Source organism: Lepidochelys kempii, chromosome 5 (genome assembly GCF_965140285.1).
Source record: "Lepidochelys kempii isolate rLepKem1 chromosome 5, rLepKem1.hap1, whole genome shotgun sequence".
Lineage (NCBI taxonomy): Eukaryota > Metazoa > Chordata > Testudines > Cheloniidae > Lepidochelys > Lepidochelys kempii.
This window is the reverse complement of record NC_136384.1, coordinates 26,412,350-26,439,075: the sequence shown is the minus strand read 5'-3', so window position 1 is coordinate 26,439,075 and position 26,726 is coordinate 26,412,350. Positions and strand designations below refer to the sequence as shown.

The 26,726-nt window shown below is 38.6% G+C and overlaps 1 protein-coding gene across 6 annotated transcripts in view; it reads right to left on the bottom strand.

Moving 5' to 3' along the window:
* The window catches only part of NIPBL (NIPBL cohesin loading factor), a 294,662-nt gene that overhangs the window by 3,255 nt on the left and 264,681 nt on the right, over positions 1–26,726 (bottom strand). For 5 of the 6 annotated variants that reach the window (XM_073343792.2, XM_073343793.2, XM_073343795.2 and 2 more), the window contains 11 exons: positions 20,779–20,915; positions 17,298–17,438; positions 16,821–16,914; positions 16,552–16,706; positions 16,163–16,253; positions 14,125–14,298; positions 13,449–13,639; positions 11,982–12,089; positions 10,088–10,288; positions 9,472–9,618; positions 1–94 (listed from right to left, as the gene is read on the bottom strand). The exon at positions 1–94 is cut by the window's left edge and continues 208 nt beyond it. In XM_073343792.2, the coding sequence (XP_073199893.1) occupies positions 1–94; positions 9,472–9,618; positions 10,088–10,288; positions 11,982–12,089; positions 13,449–13,639; positions 14,125–14,298; positions 16,163–16,253; positions 16,552–16,706; positions 16,821–16,914; positions 17,298–17,438; positions 20,779–20,915 (1,533 nt within the window). The remainder of the gene's footprint in view (positions 95–9,471; positions 9,619–10,087; positions 10,289–11,981; positions 12,090–13,448; positions 13,640–14,124; positions 14,299–16,162; positions 16,254–16,551; positions 16,707–16,820; positions 16,915–17,297; positions 17,439–20,778; positions 20,916–26,726) is intronic. The other variant, XM_073343794.2, reaches the window with a different exon arrangement.

The window sequence follows — 26,726 nt, the reverse complement described above, 5'->3', positions numbered from 1 at the left end:
TTTCACTTTCACTCTCACTCTCACTGTTACTGTCACTTTCACTCTCCTCATCAGATGAAGGTTTCCTCTCCTTTCTTTTGTCCTTTACCATAGACTGGAAGACAGAGAAGATGACAAATATTTAAGAATTATGATAGCGTTCAAAAAGATCCTTCCATAATCACAATTCTCTTAACTGTGTGAATTGCCTTTTAAAAAAATGTTTTTAGTTCACGGATTATTTGAAATCCACAGACTAAAATTTAAAGTAGGCCCACTTAAAAGTAGTTCAATGACTAAAACATGTCCAAAGTATAAACCTCTTGTTCTGAAACAAAAATTTCATCTAGGTCCAAAACATTGAGATTGGAAGTTGGGAAACCATGCCACCCTTACTTCTGCGCTGCTGCTGGCGGTGGTGCTGCCTTCATAGCTCCACCGTTCTTTGGCCATCCAGCTCTGAAGGCAGTGCCGCTGCCAGAAACAGTGCAGAAGTAAGGGTGGCAAAATCATACCTTTGAAGAGAGACCACCTTTTACAAGTGACCACTTCTGCTAACTCCCATGAGAGGTCACTCTTGGCAGGTTTTGCTGTTGTCCATTTTTATTATTAATAGGAATATGAACAAGTGTCTTAAAATATCATTTGGTTTGCCTTTCTAGATAGAGAGCAAATATTCAAACAGTTTTATTCTTAAAATCTGACAGAGGTTCTCATACACTTTAAGGGGCCACGACATTCATACCAAGTTTCTCTCCAAGGGAATATTTATGTTGATAATATGGATAAGGTAAAGGAAATTTGCTATTATATAGCCCAGGAGTTGGCAACCTTTCAGAAGTGGCGTGCTGAGTCTTCATTTATTCACTTTAATTTAAAGTTTTGCGTGCCAGTAATATATTTTAATGTTTTTAGAAGGTCTCTTTCTATAAGTCTATAATATATAACTAAACTATTGTTGTATGTAAAGTAAATAAGGTTTTTAAAATGTTTAAGAAGCTTCATTTAAAACTAAATTACAATGCAGAGCCCCCCGGACCGGTGGCCAGGACCCAGGCAGTGTGAGTGCTACTGAAAATCAGCTCACGTGCTGCCTTTGGCATGTGTGCCATAGGTTGCCTACCCCTGTTATAGCCATAATATGTTTCAGGAAATACAGAATGTATAAACGCATATGAAGTAATATAATTAGTTCAAGCCTACTTGAATGAGACCGGCAGACTGAAATTGAGAGACTGATAACTGGTAATATTTTTAAAATCAATAAATCAAAATACATTTTAGAAATAGCACATATTTACCTATATTTATAAGCAGGATTGACTGCTCTATTTAATCTCAGGAAAAAAAAATTTAGCTACCAAAATATTGTTAACAAAACATTAAAAGGGATCTTTACAAAATTTTGGTTAATGAGAATTATCAAGTTCAGTCAATCCAAAATTGGAACTCAATTTTTCTCTTAAATAAGTAAGTAAAGATCATGTATCTCTGTTTTATATTTGAATAACTATGACAATACTCCTAATTATAAAAGAAAAATTAAAAAGTGCCAGTAGCCCAGCAGTTTATAAGCAGTGTAATAAAACAATGTTTATGTGCATGTTAAGGAGATAGGAAAATTTACATGTGTGTAACTGGGCTTATCTGAAGATATCATTTGACTTGATTCCTTCTCTTGGTCTTGTGCTTCTAGTATGACAGAGCTAGAGATTTCCCTATATCTGAATGTTTTTTGATCTTCTGAAGCTAAAGTAAGCGCACATCATGCACAGATGAAAATGCCAGTGCCACAATGCCACTTAAATATTCATTTTTGTTTCTTGATGACCAGGAAAGAAATAATTTCCCTGTAAGTATAATTTGTGACTGAAATAAATATCTATATGGTAGAATACTCAAGAAGTCAGTCATTTAAAAGACAGTTACCTTTTCCATAACTGGTGTTCTTTGAGATTGTTGCTCATGTCCATTCCATAGTAGATGTGTGTGCTCCCCACATGCAACGGTGCTGTAAGCTTTTCCCTCAGCAGTATCCATAGGGGACTGGCTCTGGTGCCCACATGGCACGCAATAAGGGGCACCGCCAGCTCACCCCACCCTCAGTTCCTTCTTGCCGGAAACTCCAACAGTGGGGAAGGAGGGCGGGTTGTGGAATGGACATGAGCAACACATCTCTAAGAACACCAATTATGGAAAAGGTAACTGTCTTTTCTTCTTCGAGTGCTTGCTCATGTCCTTTCCATATTAGGTGACTCCAAAGCAGTACCCCTAGAGGTGGGTAGGAGTTCATGGAAGTGTAGATTGCAACACAGCTCTGCCGAACCCAGTGTCATCTCTGGCCTGCTGAGTGATGGCAAAATGAGTGGCAAATGTGTGAAAAGAGGACCATGTTGCAGCTCTACAGATGTCCTGGATAGGGATGTGCTCCAGGAAGGCCGCCGAAGATGCCTGAGCTCTCATTGACTGGGCTCTGACAATCAGTGATGGTGGAACCCATGCCAGGTCATAACAGGTCCTTATGCATGAGGTGATCCAATTGGAAATCCTCTGTGAGGGCACCGGGTGACCCTTCATCCTATCCGCCGTAGCAATGAAGAATTGAGTTGATTTTTGGAAAGGAAAGTAGATAGCCAAGGCCCTTCAAATGTCCAGGGCGTGAAGATGCCTCTCCTCACTGGTCTTGTGCGGTTTCGGACAGAACACCAAAGATGTGCTAGTTCATTTGGATCATGCAGGCTCCCTCTGGATGGAGTGACCGCTCATGGTGAGAGAAGTCCCTGCTGAGCTGGTCCGCCAGAGCATTCTTGACACCAGGAACGTGACAAGCTTCCAGGTGGATTTCGTGGCTGATGCAGAAGTCCCATAGATAGAGTGCCTTTTGACAGAGAGCTGACGTACGCACTCCCCCGTTGCTTGTTGATGTAGAACATCAAGGTTGTATTCCCCCATCAGGACTCGTACCACCTTGCCTAACAGGTGGGGCAGGAAGACTCCACATGCCAGCTGGACTGCTTGGCGCTCTTTGATGTTTATGTGCAACTTCGCCTCCTCCGGGGACCACATCCCCTGTGTCTGGAGGTCGCCGAAATGCGCACCCCAGCTGAGGTCCAAGATGTCTGACACCAACTCGATGGAGTGAGGGGGGCTGTTGAACGGAACCCCCTCTAGGACTGTCCTGCGGTCGGTCCACCATTGCAGCGAGGTAAGTATTGCCTGGGGAATGGTAACAATGTTTTCCATGGGGTCTCTGGACTGGGAATAGACTGTCCCCAGCCATTGTTGCAGGGGCAGGAAAGGATGGATCTGGGGAATAGTCTGCTAGGTCACTCTCGGGCGCACCCTCAAAATGACCGTTTGGCCCCCTGCTTATTACAGGTCGAGCCAGACTGGGGAGAGGGTGGAGGCAGTTGGCTCAGGCAGTGCTTGTAGCCCTGGGCTCGTTTATAGGGCTGGTCCTGCCAAGGCTGACTCTCCTTGGCCCTGCGGCTACTGCAGTTTGAACCACTTACAAACCGGGCTGGAACATAGAGACACAGGGTTTTTAAGAGTGGTTCAGGAGTCCTTGAGGCCATGCAACTTGCTGTCTGTTTGCTCCACAAATAAGCCCCAGCTGTCGAAGGGCAGGTCCTGCACTGACTCTTGAGCTTCGGTGGACAACCCAGAGAGGTCACAGCCAAGAGGCTTGCTACATGGAGACAGCGGAAGCCCTGGTGCGGGCAGCAGTGTCCGCAGTGTCTGACGCCACCTGTAGGGCCGCTGTCATACCCTCATCAAGGATTGCTCAGAACTCCTCCTTGATAGCCTCGGGGAGTAACCCTTCAAACTTGGCCATGGTTTGCCACATATTGAAGTCATATCGGCCTAGAAGGTCCTGGTGTTTGGCCACTCTCAGCTGAAGGCTGGAAGACTAATAAACCTTTCACCCAAAAAGATCCAGCCTCCTTGAGTCTTTATTTTTGGGGGTGGCCCTGGGTTGTCGCTGCTTTTCTTTGTGGTTAACCGCCTCGACCACAAGGGAATTGGGGGCTGGGTGGGAGTATAAGTACTCATGCCCTTTGGTTGACACGAAGTGTTTGTATTTGGCCCTTTTAGAGATAGGGGCCAGGGAAGGGGGTGGGGGTGGGGGGATCTGACACAGGGCTTTAGTGATCTTAGGTTTCAGAGTAGCAGCTGTGTTAGTGTGTATCCACAAAAAGAACAGGAGTACTTGTGGCACCTTAGAGACTAACAAATTTATTTGAACATAAGCTTTCGTGGGCTATAGCCCACTTCATTGGATGCATAGAATGGAACATATAGTAAGAAGATATATATATACATACATATATGAACATGAAAAGGTGGAATAAGAAGTTAATTAATTAAAATGAGCTATTATCAGCAGGAGAAAAAAATCTTTCGTAGTGATAATCAAGATGGCCCATTTAGACAGTTGACAAGAAGGTGTGAGGATTCTTAACATAGGGAGATCTTTTTAGTGATCTTAGAAACCCCTTCATGAAGAGGTACAGCCACCCTGGCAGGAGCCGAACAGCAGACAATGTCAAACAGAGAGTCCGAGGTCTCTTCCAATTCTTCTGCCTGAAGCCCCAGGTCAGAAGCAACCCTCTTCAAAAATTCCTGGTGCGCCTTGGTGTCATCCTGAGGAACTGGGTGAGGGGGCCCTGTGATAGCTTCATCTGGCGATGATGAGGACAATGCAGCGGGAACCTCCATGTCCATTGGTGGTCCTGCAGCTTTCTCCCCTGGGTCCTCCTGGACCCACGGGGTCTAACCCCCTGAAGTCTCCAGCACTAGTGGGGGACGGGATACCAAGGCTGCTGGCCTCTCCGAGGCTCCCGATAGTGGTAGGGCAGCCTGGGTGAACCTCCAAGGGTTCCATGGGTACCACTGCACTTGGGGCCATGGGACAGGTTTCAGTGCTGATAATTTTCAGAGGGGTAGCATGTTAGTTTGTATCAGCAAAAACAATGAGGAGTCCTTGTGGCATTTTAGAGGCTAACTGATTTATTTGGGCATAAGCTTTTGTGGGTTAAAACCCACTTCATCAGATGAGCCCACAAAAGCTTATGCCCAAATAAATGTGATAAGTCTCTAAGGTGCCACAAGGACTCCTCGTTGTTGGCGCTGATAATGTAGCCAGCACCGTCGGTAGTCAGGGAACCCTGAGATGGAGCTACCAGTGGAGCAGTCAGTCCTGGGCGACCAGGATTGGGCTGAGTGGTGGCTTTTGTCTGACCAGTGCCAGCAGCTGCATCTCGAAGCTGACCTGTCCAAGCAAGACTGTCTTCATCAAGCTCTCGGGGACCAACGGAGTTCACTGGATCTGCGTCGGATACCCGGTGCTCCATGCCTCACGCTACTCGACCAGTATATCTAACGACCAGGACATCTAATGGGACCAGGAGCTACTCTAACAACTGGCTCATGAGGATCGTCCTGAGTAGGGCGACCTTCCTTCTGGAGACGGGCGATGATGGCCCGGTGAATGGCTGTCTCTGGAACCTGATTGGTCCTGGGATCGATACCGGGCCACTGAAGATGGTCAGGGCCGGTCTCAGAGTTCTTGCACGTGCCTCAGAGGGTCTGTGCCAATCTACTGGCAAGGTACACCTCGAATACCTCAATCAGTACCCCCTGGTGTGGGGACCAAAGAGCCGGTGGTGCCCCTTACACTGCGTCATGTGGGCGCCGCTCCAGAGGGCGCCACAGCTGGTCCCCTATGGATACTGCTGAGGGAAAAACTTCCAGCACTGGTGCATGTAGCGAAGACACACACCTAATAAGGAATGGACATGAGCAAGCACTCGAAGAAGAACTTTGCATTTCCCAACTCTAAAAGGAAGGTGGAATGCCAGCAAGGAATCAAGTCAAACTATATGTTAAGAGCCAATTACAGCTAAATGTCTTTTCCCTCTAAAGATACTGTGTTGACTGGATTCCAGCTCTTAGAGACTATAAAGAGTGAGGGAAAACTGCACAAACTATACATTTTTTAAGTCACAGAGAAAGAAAAACTAACTGAGTTAATTTAATATACCGAGGAAAACCAGATTTCACAAAACATCTTTCAGAAATGGAAAGTAAGAATTGGGTGAGGAAAATGAACAGGTGAACAAGTCACCTGTATGGCCACTTGGACCCTTCCAAACAGAACAATAATATATGGTTTATATTAGCATCAATTTAAGAAACTGGACCAAATACTAATGAAATGGCCTGAAGCCTTATTTATGCTGGTAATTACCAAAGATAGACTACCTTAGTAAGGATCAACAGAAGGAGGTTACGGGGAAGATCTTTAAAATGAGAATGTTGAACTTCATCTAACCCAGTGGTTCCCAAACTGGGGTTTGCAGAACATTACGGGGGTTGACCAGAAAAAATTTCACTAATGGCGGCCAGGAGACCCCGGGCATTGAGGCAGCAGGTGGCACCCAGTTGCAGAGCAGACAGCTCGAGCCCCAGGGAGAGCGGGGCAGGGCAGTTAGGGCTGGCAGCCCGAGCCCCGGCGGTCAGCGGGACCTGCAGCCCAAGTTCAGTGGAGCTTGGTTGACCAGGGCGGTCAACGGGGTCCAGTGGCAGGAGCCCTATGGATTGCGGAGGAAATTTAAACTTAAATCCCTGGAAATATTCATTTTTAGGGGGGGGGTTCACGAGGTTTTACAATTTAGTGAAAGGGGATCGCAGGCTGTTAAAGTTTGGGAACCACTGATCTAACCCCTAAGTCAGCTCCTAGCACAGTTTGGCAATTGGAATATTGCCTTTCAGAATAAAAGCAATCCTCAGTCTTAGTCATGAAACTGAGCGAAGCAATCAGGCACAAAGGCTGGGATTTTCAAAAGGAAAATATCACCATGAGATTATAGCTGAACATATACACTCAGCAAGTATCTCTGCCTTCCTGACTGCACAAGTAACTCCTTTCCACTGGAGATAAAGTCCACTGAGAATGCAAAGAATCAAAATTACACATCATTGCAAGTCCTAATAGTCAGTTATCTCAGAGGACTTACTCCTCAGAGAAGGGTGTCCCATCCCTATACTACAGTCAAAAGAGGCTATAGACCCATCTATAAAATGGCCATAAGTCCATATTTAAGTACCTGTGGAGTCTGAGTGTGTGCCCATCAGCACCTCTGAAAATGCGGTTACTTATTTAATTGCTTAATTACTGATTTTGTTGTCCAGTTACAGGCACTCACAATTAAAAATCTTGGCTTATTTATATTTTGCAAACTCACTAATGAAGTCTTGAATGGACGCCTCAAGAGATCTGAGGTACTCTGTTACAACCAGAGTTTGGGGTAATGTTTCCAATTCTTGGAGATACTCCAACGCATCGATCAAATTTAGAAGAAAGAAAAGGGACATAAGACAATATATGTGAGCAGAAAAGCCTTTAACCTATACTGGCATGTTGCACAAAGAGATTTGATGCAGTGAAATCCAGGTCGGCCATTTGCACATTTTCTACTGAGGAAACATCAAGGAGCCATCTAGACACATCCAAACTGTGGCAGCGCAGAAAACCCACCCTCAGTCTGGATCCTGATTACTTTAAAGGATGAAATGGTATCAAATCAAAATGGACTTAAAGAAACAACAGTGCACCAACAAGTTACGCCAGAGGACTGGGGACCCTACAGAGAACAGGACAGACAAAAACTGCAAATGATATAGACTCACATTCTAAACAAAGCTGCAGGACTGACAGGAGAGCAGGCATTGGATGCACCTGTCCTGGCTCCAGTGGCGCTCCTTTACTGAATGTATAAGAACAGCATGAAAATTGTATGCTTTAGAGGGCCCCAAAGCCCTGGGACTTTTTACACAAGATACACCTGCGGTGCCTCAAAGGGTGAAAAAAGGGATACTCCTGCCTATCTCACTCTAGGCCAAGACTCCAGAGCAGGAATCTAGTCAATATGGTATCTTCAGAGAACAAGAAAAGAAACAATAAGTTAACAGATTTTAGTTTTAGGTACTACAAGCAATTGTTCATATTTTTAAAACTAGGAAAAATTATCTTAACAGGAACCTTTTAAGAATTATTCAGTATATGTTAAGACCTATTAACATGAGTTTTGTACCTATTTCTCAAAAAATTGGACAAGCAAAAAAACCCCCCCAAAACAGGCAAACCTAACATTAATGTGAGTTTTGACGTTTTAGATTCACATTTACTTCATTTCTTGTTCTCTACAGGAGGACGGTTTATAAACAGTTAATTTTTTGCTGCAGTATAAAATATTATTATGTATAGAAAAGCTATTTTAGGTCAGTTAGAGATTGCTAAATTGTATTTTCTCTGATGACTGTATGATTGGACTCATGATAACTAAGACACCTAGTTATATATGCAGAAGGATACAATTATTAGTACCTATGAGTAATAAAATAAGAATTCTAAAACATTTCTGAAATAGTTTGTTATAATGCGTGATATATAAGGAATACATGATAGTTTGGTATGATATAAGGGTTTCATTGTCATTTATTCGAGTTGTCCTGCATAAGTTGCTCATGACTTTGGCACTCATTAGTAAAGCAGCAATCTCAAACTCATTCATACAAACCTTTAGACAATACTACATATGCATTATATATCTTATATATAAAATATTGGATGTTATTTTATTTTGTAAATATTTAATCAAAAATGGTTTACTGGCAAATTGTTCTTTAAAAAGCAACAGTTTGAAAACTGCCCAGAGGTTTCGTATTACTACAGTGGAGGAAATCAAAGGGGAATTCAATTTTTATATCACTTGCACATTTGCTCTGCATATACATAAGTAAAGATCATTCAATTTTGTTTTTAAATTTAGTGAATAGAGCTCGCCTCTCAAAATCGCTACCATGATTTAAAATACTTTCCCCCTCACAGAGGCCTACAGATGATGATGCTTAGTATGACTGAAAGAGTCAACTACTATTGCAGCTTAAAAAATTACTAGTGAAACTATTTGTAATCAAGAGGCACACAATGTACACACTATAATGAAGAAAAGTGCAAGTGAAGAGCCATATGGGCAAAGTAAATGAATATATTTGGGCTGTATAAATAGAAACCTTGCCAACAGGCAGATCCATTCAAAACATTTTCTGAGTAGTAAGGGCAATGTACCAATAAAGTTAGATTGCTTATGGCTCAGATATTCATGATGGATTAAAGGACCTAGAGCTAAGTAACCTGGATTCTGGGATCCCCCCTCCCTGACAAACATTAAATCTGACAATACCAGTCTTATTTTCTTCCATCTCTAATACTTTCCACTGACTTTCAAAATTAATGAAAAATCCTGAAAGTTTCTGAACACAGATCTGTCAGACCTTGCCAGAACTGAGAGTGATTTATGCTACTGGCTGCAAAGTAATGTTATTTATTATCCATGTGTGCAACACTGGAATGACTGAGAAGTGCTCATTATGGTGTCAACATAACTTCATTGCAACAAGTTATTAATACATCATAAATGCACTTACCTCCTTAAATGACTGTAATAGGTTACTACCAGAAACTGACAGCGTAATGTCTATATGATGCATTATAAACAGTGGCTCTTCCTGTGTTTGATAAGGAAAACACGCTAGATTGTCTGCTATATACAAGAGCATATTCACCTCTGTTTTCTGCAAGTTTAAAAAAATAAACATTTTATATAAATATATATATATATAATACACACACACACACACACAAAAAACATTATAGTCTAGTTTATGCACTGCTTTCCAAGGGTCTTGATGCAAAACATCAACATGTACTTCATCCAAAGTAACTTTTCCACCTTGAAAACATTATGCACAAGCAAAGTTTGCATCACACATGAACTTGCATTATTCCTGCTCTGTCCAAACTGGGCTTAAGTAGATATAAAATGGTTGAAGAGGATGTTATTTAAGTGGAAATACATTTAGTTTTGCAGCAAAATAAAAAAAGACTAGGGAAGTAAAGTTAGCCAGGCCAAAATTCACCAAGTCTCATAAAAACACATAAAATAAGGACACCAACATTCATCATTTGAACTTGTTACGGTATATTTTATGAAAAACTTATTCTAATTTCTTTTTAAATGAGGTACATTTATGTAATGCTTACTGCTGTGTCATCAAAGAGGTTGAGTAAAGAAATTAGAAAGGCTCGTCTGTGCTGACGGTTCCCTCGGATCATGGAGTATAGATGTGAACACAAAGCGCTGGAGGATTCATCATGCCTAAAGCCCCTTACAGGATTCTTTGGGCACATGTTGATTGCCTGTTGTACCTGGTAAGACATCTTCATACCAGCCACTGCTTTCATCTAAAATTATAAAATATTTATTTTTGTTTAAATTGTGGCTTTCAAAACAGTCACACAAAAAGAAAAATAATTTTGTCAAATTGAAAAATTTTCATTTGAAATTAATGTCTTCCTCATCTTATTTTCATTAGCCTCAAATTAAAAACACAATTTTCAAAACCCTACCACTTCCTTCACATTTACTCTTTCCCCATGGATTTGTAGTACCCCTGATATTTATTGTAAAATTTAAGCTTTATTTTATTATTTTTTTAAAGCCTCTAGCCATTCTGGGTGTGCAGTTAAATTTCCAAACAAATTGATACAGCATTGTTTCTTGAGTTTGCAAATAGACCGAAATAGCTGTAAGAAAGGTAAAAGCAGTCCCATTCATGTCAAGGGGGTGTTGAAACTGAAGCGTAATGACTGTTTTATGTGAATATCTCTATTAACTGCCCTATTAGAAGCATCCAGCTAAAATGATGATTCAGAGCAGGCAGATATTTCATAAATTTGAAATGATTTTCCACAGGAATAATGTTGAAAGTTGTGAATTTTTGAACTTGCATATATCTTAACCCTCTCGTCTCACTCTACATGCACAGGATGACCAACAGAAACTCCCAATTATCCGCATGTGCCTCGGTCTCTCAGCTGATTTTAGTTAAGCCCAGGATTTGTTCCAGTTTCAGTATCAACAGGATGCCTGACCAGCCAATGTTCCCACCACTCCCTGTGCTTTGGCCTGTGCTTCTATCCCCTTTGCTTCCCTCATCCTCACCTACATGGAGAGTAACTTAGGTCTCAGTTGACTACAGTCGGGACCCCACCTGCCAGCCTCTCTATTAAATTAAGTATGTACTTGGGTACAATGAGTACAGTGACTCCAAATTCTAGTGTTGGATGAACTGGAGTGCCATGGGATTTGGAAGGTCCCATAATCTAGTGCGCACACACAGCTCACTAGAGAGCCAGGCAGTTGGGCACTCAGTTCCACATCAAGATAAGGAGGAGGTTTTGGGGGTGTCTGTAGGGAAAAATAAAGCAATGGAAAGGCCAGGGATGGAAATTAATCTGGAAGGCCAGGTAGAGTGAACGGTAATATCTCACAACAGTAAGAGCCCTCACCTAGCTTCCTCCTCTCTCTAGAACAAGGTATCCAACTACAAGCACCTTCCTATGCTCCCTCTACCCGAACTCCAGCTTCCAAAACCCTGGTGTCTCCCACGGAGAAAAAGTACATGTAACATATAACATTTTCCCAGTATATAAATATTAAGGTGCTACTGCTTGGTTTTTTAGAAGACATTCTCTTCTCTATTCTGTTGAAGATTAGGAGAGTTGTTCCTTGTGATCAAACAGATGATCACAGTTACTTGGCCTGTGATACTCAATGAGCAAGATACTACTAACCATTATAAGTAAGAGAGTTTTAAGGTTGAATGAAACACTTTAGAGCAAATATGAGAACTAGGAATGCTTCCCATTTCTGATATTCTAAATCTTCAACTCTGAGACAAAACTGCTCCTTCACAACTCTATCGTTTCAGATGAAGAGGTCACAACTCAACTTCCCAACACAAGTAGAATTAATAAACAGATAAATATAACCATATTTTCCTATTCCTGCAGTTTGGACTTGTACTTTTCTAGTCTCTTGAGAGAGCAGAGAATCAGCATTTTGTTTAAGTTACGTAATGTTAGAATTACATACATGAATGAATCCAGCATATTTTTTGTCTATTTCCACCAGTTGCTGGTCAGCTTTGTTCCGCATAGAGGGCTCTGGATCTGTGCCCATAGCAATTAAATATGGCACACACTAGAAAAGAAACAGATGAAAATACAAAGGCATTATACACCAAAAATGTATGTGGCTATACACGCTGCTACATGCATAAATTTATCTCACATTATTATTTATGTTAAATTGTTAATAGTTGAGCAACTAGAATGTGACACCTTATGCGACTTACAGCTTGATGGCTTCTTTTAGGCAAGAGCACAAGTTATAAAGAGGGGAGATGATCCAAGGACACGAGCATATTAAAAACTGAAAATTTGTGCCAGAACACAGTTGGTATTCTCAGTATCTCTCTTCCACGGGGCCACATTCTAGGACCCCATACTAGAAAAATGAGGTGTTTTTAGCAATTTGTTGATCTATTTTAAACACCACTTACGCCTATGTAGACAAAGACAGCAGTGTTTCAAAACATGTTACCAGTTCATGATCAATCCTAGGATCCTTGGTCCAGGAGACTCTAGGGTTGACCACAACTTGCTAACATGTTTTGAAACATCAATGTCTGTTTACACCAGGTGCTGACAACAGAGTTAAAAGTGGTGTTTTAAAATTTAGAAAACACTTTTGCTGAGCACACATTCAATTTCCAAGTCTAGATAGGACCTAGTAATTTGCCTCATGGCAAGCCTGAAATTTGGAAGCTATTAATATATTTAAAATATATGGGTCTCAAGTAAATTTGTTACACAGTTTGGTCTAGGAATTATCTACTTGAGGCTTGAGATATCTCCTCAATATTTTCCCAGAATTCTTCCAAAACAAAGGAGGATACAAAAGAATCTGTGGGAAATTATGGATACAGGTAAGTAAAATAGTCTATCCTTGTTAGCCACACCGCTATAGATTTTCACTGTAACAGATAAACACTATTTAGCTAAGATTCACAGGTGAAGAAAATTACTTGAAAATAAACTACAAATAGCTCTAACATTGGCTCTAGAACTTCAGTCCAAAGTAGTGTTTTGCGGGGAAAGATGCTGGCAAAAGAATCTAATGAATGGAATGTAAAGAAGACAGACCATGGATGTAAGTGTGCCTGAACACTAACTGGGGTCTGATACCATATAACAGAAACCAGTGCACTCCACCATGCATTTAATGAGTGCTGCTTAAAAATGATTAAACTAAAATTTAATTTATAAGCCAACGAAGGGTTAGTCTTTGGAATCCTGTTGGCCCTTCAATACAGAAGAATTCTAGACATCTGTTGTATGTAAAACAGCCTCTCCAAACGAAGTATCCCCAAAAGAAGCAACTACTGTAACAGATTTGGGGGAGGGGGGAACACACACATACTGGAAGTTTATCTAGCAGCCATGGGAAATTCTGAGATTTTCTTGTGTAAAAGAAATACAGCACATTAACATTACATACCTGAACTGGATGGATAAGACCCTGGTTTAATGTCAGTGCAATGACATTTAGAGCAAAGTGGCGAACGCTGGACTGTGCATGAAAGAAAGCTTCAAGAACCTGTTTCAGATAAAGTTGCATGATGGAGCTGCTCATCCCTGAGGAAATATCTCCCATTTCTTTCAGATCCTCCTGTTTTGCTACTTTCTTCCCTGTAGAAAGGAACAAAAGCAATTGTTTGTGCCAAGATCTTTGGGAAACCACTAACTTATTCTACTCTACATACTATTCATCATATTCTTTATGACATATTTAAGCTTCAGAATGGTCCCATAACACAGCCCTGAAGATTTCTTGTTTTATAATGCCTGAAAATTAATAATTTCAGAGAAGAATTTGATAATAGAAAAAGCAAAGCACTCATTATTTTAACTGCAAGAATTTAAGTATTACACCTTTTGGATTTTTCCCCAGCAGCTTAAAACTTGAAGTTAAGAACAGAACGCTGTACTCTATACCTCTTGCTGTGGCTATGTATAAAAGATGTTCCTGAAATCTTCATCCAAGGTAATGTATGTATGTATACATGAATAATTAGACCCAAAAAACCCTTATGAATCAGTTCAATTAAAAGGTTGTTTTCATGTAACAAAAGTTACATTTTGAACGTTTTCTTAACACAGCGCTCATCACTCACACTCTCTATCTGCCTGTTGCATACGTGTATCCTCCTCCTGTAGATAGGTTTGGAGATTTTTTAACACTTGGATTTTTAAGTTTACTGAGCTATTCTTATCAGACAGAATGCTGTTGTACAGAGTCTTCACCTCCTGTTCAAACATTAGACTTGGGTGTTGAATAAATGCAAATCCTGAAAGAAAAAAATAAGAAAGATCCCACTTGGTTGCCTTGCAATTACTGTGCTTACATTTTTCAAGGTAAACTAGTAAAATCTTCCATCATACATATATGAAATAAAATACAAAGAATCACTCAAAAATTGGAAACACAACAGAAGGATATTGGAGAATCAGGAGTTCTTGATTCTATTCCAGGCTCTGAAGTGGAGCATGATCTAGTGCTTATGCAGTCAAATACACAGCGCATTAATTCTCAAAGGCAGCATGGCTAAATGAATTTTATTCTCAGCTCTGCTAGAAGTGACCTCATGCAATCAATCTCTCATTTATCCCATTTATAAAATGGGAAAATTATACATGTCCATCCTATAATAGAGGTCTAAGGTCTTGCTCAATCATACGTCCGTGGGAACACTGAGACTCAGACATATACAGACTCAAAAACCCTTTCTTAAAAACTATTATGAAGGAAAAGAACCGTTTGTTTTCCTTCCCCCAGGTGGTAAAGATCTTTAATGAGTAAAAACAACAAAGTGCAAAACAAAAAAGAAAATAAAAGGAAAAGGAAATAATGGAAGAAGAAAAGAATATACATGGAAAAACCCAGCATGAAACAGTGGAGGGGCTGACTGGCTGAAGCCAAGGGAATCAAGGTTCTATAAAGCTGGTTTCTCGCATCTAGAAAAGTTAGTGCAGGAAAAGACTTCGTTCAAGAAAAAGCTCAGTTCATCCAGTGGGTGGAAAAAAGGAAAGAGAAAGGGGTAAGGATGTTCTCTGGTAGGGATTATTATTATCTGCATGAACGTGTAATGACATTTTGTTACCTGATCTTTTCTAGCTAATCTGATTCACTTTTTTAAAGGGATTTTAAATTTAAAGTAGTATTTTTGATACATAACTTTCTTTCCTCCACTCACTGATTTAAATGAGTCTACAACCCACAATTCCCATGGAAAATTCTCCTTATCCTCCCTAATACGTTTTCCTTATTGCTTACTATGTCCAAATGTTTCAGATGGGGGAGATGGAAAATTTGCTATCTGACAATTTTTTTTTAAGAATGACCTCACCTTTAGTCTGCCACCACCTGAAAATAAATTATTTGGGGGGCTCTAAGATGATTGTCTCAGAGACCATGTAAGTAATAAACACAGCTGTATAAAGTAGTACTCCTAAGAGCTTATGTTTGGTCTGCTAGTAAGGATTTAATATTTCGATACTTTATATGGAAGTACACATCTGGAGCAGAAAGAGTGTGGCAAAGCCTCAGACCCAGACCCTTGTAGGCAAGTCAAAACTTGCAAGAAGTGGCAAACTTCTTGCTAGCCATTATCCAGAAAGAAACTGTTAGAGCCTATGTATGTTAATGCCTATTGACATCTAAGGGGATGATCCTCAGCTGTTGTAAACGGTCATAACTCCACTGACTTCAGCTAAGGATCTAATGCATGGTTGCATCACCTAAGACTTTCCCAGATGTTCTTGGCTTGCTAATAATCTTTTGAATCTCATGCCTTGGTGGTGTAAAACTCAAGAAGTAGCAGATTATAAACTACTTTCCTTTTGAAAAATGATGGTACCATTAGTTTAGAAATCTGATACTTTTGAACATTGTAAAGAATTATATATACACATCAGGAAGGCATACACTGTGAAAATGTATTTCTCACAAGAAAGAGAAAAGAGCCCCTTTTTGACCAATTTGCTACAGACTATGTTCAAATATCTTCAGACATGCAGGGATGTCTTCCTTAAAAAAGATGCCAAAGCTTTTTAAATGAACCAACTTCTTGTAAAAAACAAACTACGTATACTATTCCCTGAGATGCACAATTACTGATTCAATTAAAAACAAAAAAATGTCGTAATTCTTACCTAAACCAATAATGGCTTTTGTTTGTACCTCTTCATCTGAATGTTTTGTAAAATACATCAGCAGTTCAAGTACTTTATCCTTAATGTTAACCTGGCCAAATTAAAACAAAAAATATTGGTGACTTAAGAAGAAACAGCTAATTTTTAGATTCTACTTAAAACAATCTTTAAAACCTAATTGCAAAGTGAAACACACATTACTGACATCAGAGCTTTCCCAAAATAAATAAATTGTTGCAAATTACAAGTACAGTCTAGCTTCACTGTGAAGACTTTACTTCACTGTTTCAAATGACCAAACCTATTCTGTTCTATTTACAAGTTACAAGTTTTTTAACTTTACCTGTTTAAACACAAGACACCGAGAAGGTAAACAGAGTGTATTTTACCTTACTGTTGCCTTTAAAATCTTCCTGATCAAAATCAAAATGGCGACACAGTGCTCCAACAGTGAAAAGAGATCTAAGGAGTGCTGGTTTATTGGCTGTAAGTATAGTACTGTTTGGGTCTTCCTGGTGTTGACTTTTTAATTTTGAAAGTGCACCTAAAATAAGAGAAAAGATTTAATCATAGCAAATACTGCACTCCTGAAATGACATGCATAACCAAAACTTTTATAAAATTGTTTAATAATAGTATGCTCTGATATTTAACTTACCATAGTATCTATTAAAACAGGCCCACACAAATTTATAATTTTGAGTAACCTTGTTTACAACAGCCCCAAGACAGCTCACACAGTGCTGCACTACCTGAAGATAAGACAGAAAATGTTTATAACCATTTATTTAGAAATCAAGATAGAGATTTTTCAAAGCAATCTCAAGATATAAAAACATATTATTTATTTAAAACTAATAGAAGATAAAGATCTAAATCTTCAAGACTATTTTGAAAATCTCAGAACAAGTACATAACAACTAAAGTGTAATAATAAATACACAAACTCTGGTAAATCAAGAAAGTTAGTTGGCCATTTACACTATCACAAGTATAGCCAGTTTTTCAAAACTGCTATTCAAACATTAATAGGGAAGAAATGTTCATGCTTTCATCTTAAATAATTTCTACATATTCCATATCAAACTGAACCAAAACCATTACATTAATTTAAAAAGTAGAAATTAAATCTTACCGTCATGCCGTATTTGATTATAAGTTTCATGAGATCTTCCTCAATAGTGGCAAGGAAGGTCTCACTTGGATGCTCCATCAATGGCACCACCAGCTCTAAAATTTTTGCAACATTGCAGATCACCATGAAATCATTCTGAGTCTGTAAAAATAACATTTACAATGATTAAACATTTTCACCATTTTCCTCTATAAGAACTAACTATTTCTAATGTTATTTCAGGTTTGAGAATAACTTAATAAATCTCAGTTTTTCAGTAAAAGTATACATGGATATTCAAAGATCTAACTTTCCTGTGAAGTTTGTTTTAGGTAGCACTTCCCCATAGAAAAAGTTTGGCTAAGGGTTTAAAGACAACAATTTAAATTTGTTACCATGTTCAAAAGTATTGCTATGCTATGATCATCAAATTTAAACTGTTGTCTTTAATTACTAATCCAATACTTTTTCACTAGGAAATAAATGAGTCCAGGTGAGATAATTGTTCTTGTAAAGATAAAAGTTATTGATGTGAAAAGTAAGTTTTATTTTATGGTTAAAATATTCTTCATGTTGTCTTTGGTAATTATTATTTTGTAATTAATTATTACAAAACATGTCATGATATATCCTAAGCATAACAGGAATGCGGTCACTTAATTTTAATTCTGTACATAGGAGGAAATACAGAGTAACTAGATTTTCTGAATTTAAATATTTGATAACATATCATGAAAAAGGTACACACCTATATACCTTAATACATAGGCATACACTGTTTAATAAAATGTAACATTTTGATAACTATCATGGATTTAATATAGTTGCAATGGATAATATTCACCCAGAGGCACAGGGACCATGTAAATCCCTCTGTATCACTTAAGTTCTCTAGAGTGGCTGCATGGGGTGGGGAGGAAGGGGTTCTGGACCCCCTTTATGTTGCAAAGAGATTCTCCTTTCCAGCCACTTATAGGATGGTGTGGGAAGAGTAAAGATGTAGGGGGACCGGAGGGGAGGTTCTCAAAGGAGAAGGAGAAAGAACTCAAACAAGTGGGAGGATTTGATTTTAAGAGACAAGAGTAGGTGAAATAAAAATGTTATTTAAAGTTACTCAGCAAAGTATTAAACAGCTTCTTATTGTTTTCTCTGTTTAAAAAAGTTCCATAGATTTCCAAAGAGTAGTCAGCAGGAACTTTAGTTAGTAGGGACTTTAAAAGGACAAAGAAGCTTGCATTATATACAATGAAGGAGGAGGAACCTGAACAGGGACTCCAGGAGAAGGTAACATGGTCAGCATGATAGGCTAGGAATGCAACCTAATTTATTTCAGCTCTGAAAAGAGAAGAAGTTTGGGGTTGTCTGTACCAAGATTCTCAAAAATGATACATCAGAACTGATGCTGCTCCATCTTGAAGCTTGGCAGTATTCCACACAGTCTGAGTAGGACTTTGGATTCTGACTTTTCCTTTGGAGTCCTAGAAGGAATCTTTGAACTCTTCTGGCTTCTCTGCCCTAGTGCAGTGGTTCTCAACTAGGTGTACGTGTACCGCTGGGGGTATGCAGAGGTCTTCCAGAGGGTACATCAACTCATCTAGATATTTGCCTAGCTTTACAACAGGCTATATAAAAAGCACTGGAGAAGTCAGTACAAACTAAAATTTCATATAGACAAGGACTTGTTTTATACTGCTCTATATACTATATGCTGAAACGTAAGTACAATTTTTATATTCCAGCTGATTTATTTTATGATACAATATATGATAAAAATGAAAAAATAAGCACATTTTCAGTAATAGTGTGCTATGACACTTTTGTATTTTTATGTCTGATTTTGTAAGCAAGTAATTTTTAAGTGAGGTGAAACTTGGTGGTATGCAAGACAAATCAGACTCCTGAAAGGGGTACAGTAGTCTGGAAAGGTTGAGAGCCACTGCCCTAGAGAATGACCCATTGCTGATACCAGATACTAGCAACAGGTGAAGATAAACTGGGGCTGAATGTGATTTAACTACAAATATAGATAAAAAGACAGTGTTTAGGACATTTCAGAAACCATGATTTAAAAAACCTGATCTGATGAAAGATTATTAGCCAGTGGGCCTAAAAGTAGTACACATGCCATACGTGAGGAATCTAGAGAAGAAATTATCAAAGCAAGTATTAATTACCAGTTCACTTCATATACACTAAAGTGTTTTATTAACCCTTTGACAATACAAGTTACAATTTCCCAGTGTGCATCCCATTAATCACAATGGGATACGCTATAAATTACCAGCTAAATGATTTTAGGATTCACCTCAAGCTGCATAACTGAAGCTTGTGTACAGTCCACTGAGTAGATGTTGCGGCATTTAAATCCCCTCCACCCCACTCAGGACAGCTTGGTATACTAGTCAATCAGAAGAGACTACATCTAATCATACAACACCAGGAGTACTTTGTAAATACTGCTAGATGACAAGGCTTGCTATTATGATGTCCTCCATCCACAGGCAGGTGAATGGGGAAGAGACCTGGAGATAATTAACTATTAAGATGACGACAGGAATTCTCAGATTAAAAGACCAGAAGTGAAATTCTGAAGTCAGTGACATAACTACCATTTACTTCAAGGGGGGGGCAGCCCAGGAATTCACACTAGTAGTTTACACAAAACCTTACACAAACAGCAACATTCACAATGGGTTCCTTACCAACTTGCTACCATAAGCAGCAGTGTAAATGTAAAGCAAAGAAAGGGAATGGAGTTTATGTATGAAAAACGACAAAATTGGGATTTTTAGTTTTGAGGGAAAAATGATGACTGAGATTGAAATGTGAAACTAGCTAATGGTGAAATGTTGAAACTAGCTAATGGTTACTATAATATTAAGCTTGATTATGTATTTGTGGTAATTGGAAAAATCAAAATCATGATAAAAGGTTGAAATTAACAGGATAGATACATAAAATTGAACGGCTATCGAATACAGAGCAAATAGTGAATAAGTGGGTTGAACTTTACAGAGGAATAGTTGCATTAAGTATTAATATGTTTATGCAAAATTGGATGACTATCTGAAACTTCATACCATAATGGCACATTGGTCAGTTTTCTGCTGAGGAGTGTACAAAACCAGGAAGTAAATATTACTAAAATAAAGGTTAAATACATTTAAAATATAACACCCTCTACTTATTTTCTTTTTTAAACCTTAATAAGTACGTTTTTAATTTTTAACAAAACCTTTGCAGTTCACCTTGGAGAAGAAAGTAAGAAACCTTGAAGGCAGACTTTTCTGTGCATCCAATACTTTTGGAAAAAAAACACTCCTATTAGAGATGTATGGATTACAAAAGGTTCTCTCATATCTTCAGGACTGAAAACAGCCATGTAGTGGAAATATTGCTGCTGTTTTTTACACTCCCACCCTCAATTTCATCATGCATTTAAGATAACCCTTGAGTTCCATAATTATTGAGATGAAAGAAGACTTTAGTTTCCTATACTTACACTACATTTAGTGGTAAGGTATGGCTGCATGGTCATGGCATGTTTGACCATTAGCTGGGGCCTGATTTTGCTGAATAAGAACAAAGTGGTTATGCAAGCTACCAAGCGACCAGAATTCACACCCTTGTTGTCAGAGTCTGCAAAAATTAGAAAATACATTAAATATATTCAATTCAAGGACTGTTCTTTCAATAACAAAACTGGATAGTAAATAAACACAACATATAAAAATCACTTTCACTGATAATGTATCTTTGAAAAAATGGCATATAAATTCCTCATTAGATAAGAAAACTTGGATTAGCAGACAAAAATGTAAGCACATTATCAAGAAAATATGCAAAATAATAAGTAAACTCCTTTGAAGTTTTCATTAATTTTTAAACCACTTATTTTTCCAGACCACAGGCTCAGCCAATGATTCTGTAATGAATGTAAAACAGAATAATGCAAACAAAACTTGGATTCATAACAAAAACTTTCCTAATATGAAATAATTTGTTTTGTTTTTTGGTCACTGAGAAGGTTCCACAAAATGTAGCTTGGTTAATGAGATTAGCTAGTGAACATGAGTGTGCCTTTGAGCATTTTTGGGAAAGCTGATGATTAATTTTGGAGGTTTTTGCTACTGGATTTGAACTTTGTAGATTGTGAGATCCCTTGTAAACTTTCTAATTTCTGTACTTTGTAATCCCTTTGCACTATATAAGTAGCTGCTTTGCTTCTAACTATGTTGAAGCAGTTCAGTCTGTCAAGTCTTGGAGAATGTGGATTAATCAGAAGGGAGAAAAGCAGGAACAACTCCCAGTTCAGCCATCTTACAGAATCACAGGATTGGAAAGGAGCTCAAGAGGTCATCAAGTCCAGTTCCCTGCACTCATGGTATAAGCATTATCTAGACCAGCCCTGACAGGTGTTTGTCTAACCTGCTCTTAAAAATGATGGAGATTCCACAACCTCGAATGATGGAAATTCCACAACCTCTCTAGGCAATTTATTCCAGTGCTTAACCACCCTGACAGTTAGGAAGCTTTTCCTAATGTCCAACCTAAACCTCCCTTGCTGCAATTTAAGCCCATTGCTTTTTGTCCTATCCTCAGAGGTTAAGAACAATTTTTTCCTTCCTCCTTGTAACAACCTTTTATGTACTTGAAACTGTTATGTCTCCGCTCAGTCTTCTCTATTCCAGACTAAACAAACCCAATTTTTTCAATCTACCCTCGTAGGTCACATTTTCTAGACCTTTAATGATTTTTGTTGCTCTTCTCTGGACTTTCTCCAGTTTTTCCACATCTTTCCTGAAATGTGGCACCCAGAACTGGACACAATACTCCAGTTGAGGCCTAATCAGTACTGAGTAGAGTTGAAGAATTACTTCTCGTGTCTTGCTTACAACACTCTTGCTAATACATCCCAGAATAATTTTGTTTTTGCAACAATGTTACACTGTTGACTCATATTTAGTTTGTGGTCCGCTATGATCCCCAGATCCCTTTCTGCAGTACTCCTTCCGAGGCAGTCATTTCCCATTTTGTATGCGTGCAACTGATTGTTCCTACCTAAGTGGAGTACTTAGCATTTGTCCTTGTTGAATTTCATCCTATTTACTTCAGACCATTTCTTCAGCTTGTCCAGATCATTTTGAATTAGAATCCTATCTTCCAAAGCACTTGCAACCCCTCCCAGCTTGGTATCGTCCGCAAACTTTATAAGTGTTCTCTCTATGCCATTATTTAAATCATCGATGAAGATATTGAACAGAACTGGACCCAGAACTGAACCCTGCGGGACCCCACTTGTTATGCCCTTCCACAAGGTACCCACCTTATAGTAGCTCCATCTAGCTTGCATTTCCCTAGTTTGTTTATGAGAAGGTCATGCGAGACAGTATCAAAAGCTTTACTAAAGTCAAGCTATACAATGTCTACCACTTCCCCCCTATACACAAGGCTTGTTACCCTACCAAAGAAAGCTATCAGGTTGGTTTGACATGATTTGTTCTTGACAAATTCATGCTGACTGTTACTTATCACCTTATTATCTTCTAGATGTTTGCATACTGATTGCTTAATTATTTGTTCCATTATCTTTCCGGGTACAGAAGTTAAGCTGACTGGTCTATAATTCCCCGGGTTGTCCTTATTTCCCTTTTTTAGATTGGCATTATATTTGCCCTTTTCCAGTCTTTTGAAATCTCTCCCATCTTCCATGACTTTTCAAAGATAATTGCTAATGGCTCAGATATCTCCTCTGTCAGCTCTTGAGTATTCTAGGATGCATTTCATCAGGCCCTGGTGACTTGAAGACATCTAACTTGTCTAAGTCATTTTTAACTTGTTCTTTCCCTATTTTAGCCTCTGATCCTACCTCATTTTCACTGGTATTTACTATGTTAGACGTCCAATCACCATCAACCTTCTTGGTGAAAACCGAAACAAATAAGTCACTAAGCACCTCTGCCATTTCCACATGTTCGCTGCCCCCCACTGACTGACAGGACTACCCTGTCCTTGGTCTTCCTCTTGCTTTTAATGTATTTGTAGAATGTTTTCTTGTTACCCTTTAGGTCTCTAGCTAGTTTGATATCGTTTTGCGCCTTGGCCTTTCAATTTTTTTCCCTACATACTTGTGTTATTTGTTTATATTCATCTTTTGTAATTTGACCTAGTTTCCACTTTTTGTAAGACTCATTTTTGATATTTAGATCATTGAAGATCTCTTGGTTAAGCCAGGGTGGTCTCTTGCCGTACTTCCTATCTCTCCTACGCAGTGGGATAGTATGCTCTTGTGCCCTTAATAATATCTCTCTGAAAAACTACCAATTGTCTTAAATTGTTTTTCCCCTTAGACTTGCTTCTCCTGGGATCTTACCTACCAACTCCCTGAGTCTGCTAAAGTCTGCCTTTTTTAAATCCATTTTCTTTATTTTGCTGTTCTCCCTCCTACCATTTCTTTGAATCATGAACTCTTACCATTTCATGATCACTTTCACCCAAGCTGCCTTCCACTTTCAAATTCTCAACCAGTTCCTCCCTATTTGTCAAAATCAAAGCTAGAACAGCCTATCCCCTAGTAGCTTTCCCCATCTTCTGAAATAAAGAATTGTCTCCAATACATTCCAAGAACTTGCTGGATGACCTGTGCCCTCCAGTGTTATTTTCCCAACAGATGTTTGAATAGTTGAAGTCCCCCATCACCACCAAGTCCTGTGTGTTGGATGATTTTGTTAATTGTTTAAAAAAAGCCTCATCCTCCTCTTCTTCGTGGTTAGGTGGTCTGCAGTAGACCCCATCATGACATCTCTCTTGTTTTTTACCCCATTTATTGTTACCTAGAGACTTTCAACAAGTCTGTCTCCTGTTTCCATCTCAACCTCAGTCCAAGTGTATAAATTTTTAATATATAAGGCAACACCTCCTCCCTTTCCCCCCCCGGCTATCCTTCCTGAGCAAGCTGTACCATTCTATACCAATATTCCAGTCATGCGTATTTTCCCACCAAGTCTCTGTGATGCCAACTATGTCATAGTTGTGTTTATTTACTAGCATTTCGAGCTCTTCCTGCTTATTCCCCATACTTCTTGAATTAGTATACAGACATCTAAGATACTGATTTGATTTCTCCCCTGAGTTCTGTCTTGTGGAGCTGTACATAAAAACTTTCATTCAAGGCTCTCAAAGCACTTTGCAAACACTGTGTCCTACAGTCTACTTGTGAGGTTTACCTTTCCGCACCAAGACAGCAACATCAAAATTTTTTCTATAGGAAAAGAAGGGGGAAGGTGGGTGGGTGGCAGGACAACTGGAAATTTTTTTTTAATTCATATGACTTGCGTTCTAATCTAAACTTTGACACATACTACGTGACCTTGAACAAACAGTTTAATCTCTCTGCCCCTATATTTTCGCATCTGTTAAGTATAGATAATAAAACATACCTAATTAATAGGTTGTTACACAAAATTACTGTTTGTAATGTACAATGCGATTATTGGATCAAAGACATTGTTATAAAAGGAAAGTATTATTCAATTTGTATAAATACAAAGCATCTGCCTCCCATCCCTTCATAATCATAATAATTCCCTCATACAACATTTAGAATTATGCAAACCTTTCAGCCCTTTTCTATCTGGCTTCTTACAGCTGTGGAAATCTTACTCCATATGCCTGATTCTGGTTTCCATTAAGGCTCTTTCATATTGCTTTGGCAGTGTAAGTGGCCCTTAAAGTAACCAAAGTAGTGTAAACTTCCAGAATAGTGTACAGGGGTCTCAATGCAATGAAAATCTGGCCCTATATATCTTTTGTGATTATGCTATGCATACTTTGCTGTGTAAACCACAGTGGATATAGTTTTCAATGTCTGCAAGCTGAAAGGGGCTATAGGCAAACCAAAGCATTCACTGAATTAACATATCAACCAGCTGTGGGTTTAAAGATGTACCTGTCTTATGTGGACAGGGTTGTGGGACACAGAGGCAGAGTTAAAGTTGCTGTATTTCCATATTTTCAATGTTTGTGAGTAAATGCTTTTAAGAACTATAAAGTTCTACTACTGATTTCCCCCATCCCTTTAAGCTATTGATATGTATTTACAACCTTACATCCAATTTAAACAAGTTTCCTGTCTAGGAATAATAGTACTATTACTAATCACAGATATAGCACTTTATATAGTCAAAAACCTTCAGTAATATTATTCAACTCTCAGAGAGATTAAGTAACATTAAAATCCCCACTTTAGATAAATGGAAATGGAAGCACAGGGAGAGTATGTCCAAGCTCACACAGCAAGTCGAAGCTGGGAACAGAACCCAAGAGGAACTGACTCAACCCAATAGACCAGACTATTACTTAATGAGATAAAACAACCTAAATGAACTATGTGCAGCAACACCTACAGCTAGCCTGTAAATAACCCAAACATTCTCTATTACTCTAACAAAGCAAAGCTTCCTACTATTTCAAGTTTTATCAAAAGCTGGCAGTTGGACTTGAATATACATATTAGGTAATTTTGTCACAAACTATACCCTTCATGAAAAAATATAAGAAACGAAACTTATAAAAATTTAAAAGACTTTTAAAGATAAAGCCTAGTATTTAAAGTGTATATCTACAATATATATCAAATAGAAATGCATTCAAAACTTACTTAACCTCTCTTTCACACAAAATGTGAAACTCAAAGTTACCATTTATCCCAAATGGGAGTTATCTACTCAAAGATTTAGGAGCTCTAAATGGACACAAGAGCAAAGACATTTCTTAAAATTTTTGACTTATCAGGTATTCTGCTTGGTAAAAAGATGCTAAAAAGGATGTATTACCACAACCATGTGTGGATGAAAAAATAACCTGTGGTAATTTATACTGTCCTGCACATCACAGATTCAGGATTTAAGACCAGAAGGTACCTTTAGATCATTTAGTCTAACCTCTGGTATATCACAGGTAATTAAATTTCTCCCAATTATTCCTATAATGAGCCTAATAAATTGTGTTTCACTAAAATATATCTTCCAGAAAGGCATCCAGTCTTGATCTGAAGACATCAGGAGTTGGAGAAGCCATCTTTTCCCTTGATAGTTTGTTCAATCAGCTAATCCTCCTTGCTATTAAAAAATTCTGCTTTATTTCTAATTTGAATGTATCCATGCCTGCCATGCTCTTGTTATGCCTTATAACAACATTCTATATTTCACCAAGTGTGATAGAACCAGAATATAATAGCACCAGAACAACTTTAATGAAGGAACAAAAAATGTTTTCAAGCAGCATCCTTTTCAAGTGACAAGAGGAAGATTTATTATAATGGCAGTTAAAAGTCAATTTAATCATAACAAAGGAAGCTTTAATTTAGATGTCTTGAGACAGTCCTTGTCTTATCCACTACTGTCCTTTTTTAAACGGAACTACAGATTTTTACAAACATTAGTGTATGAT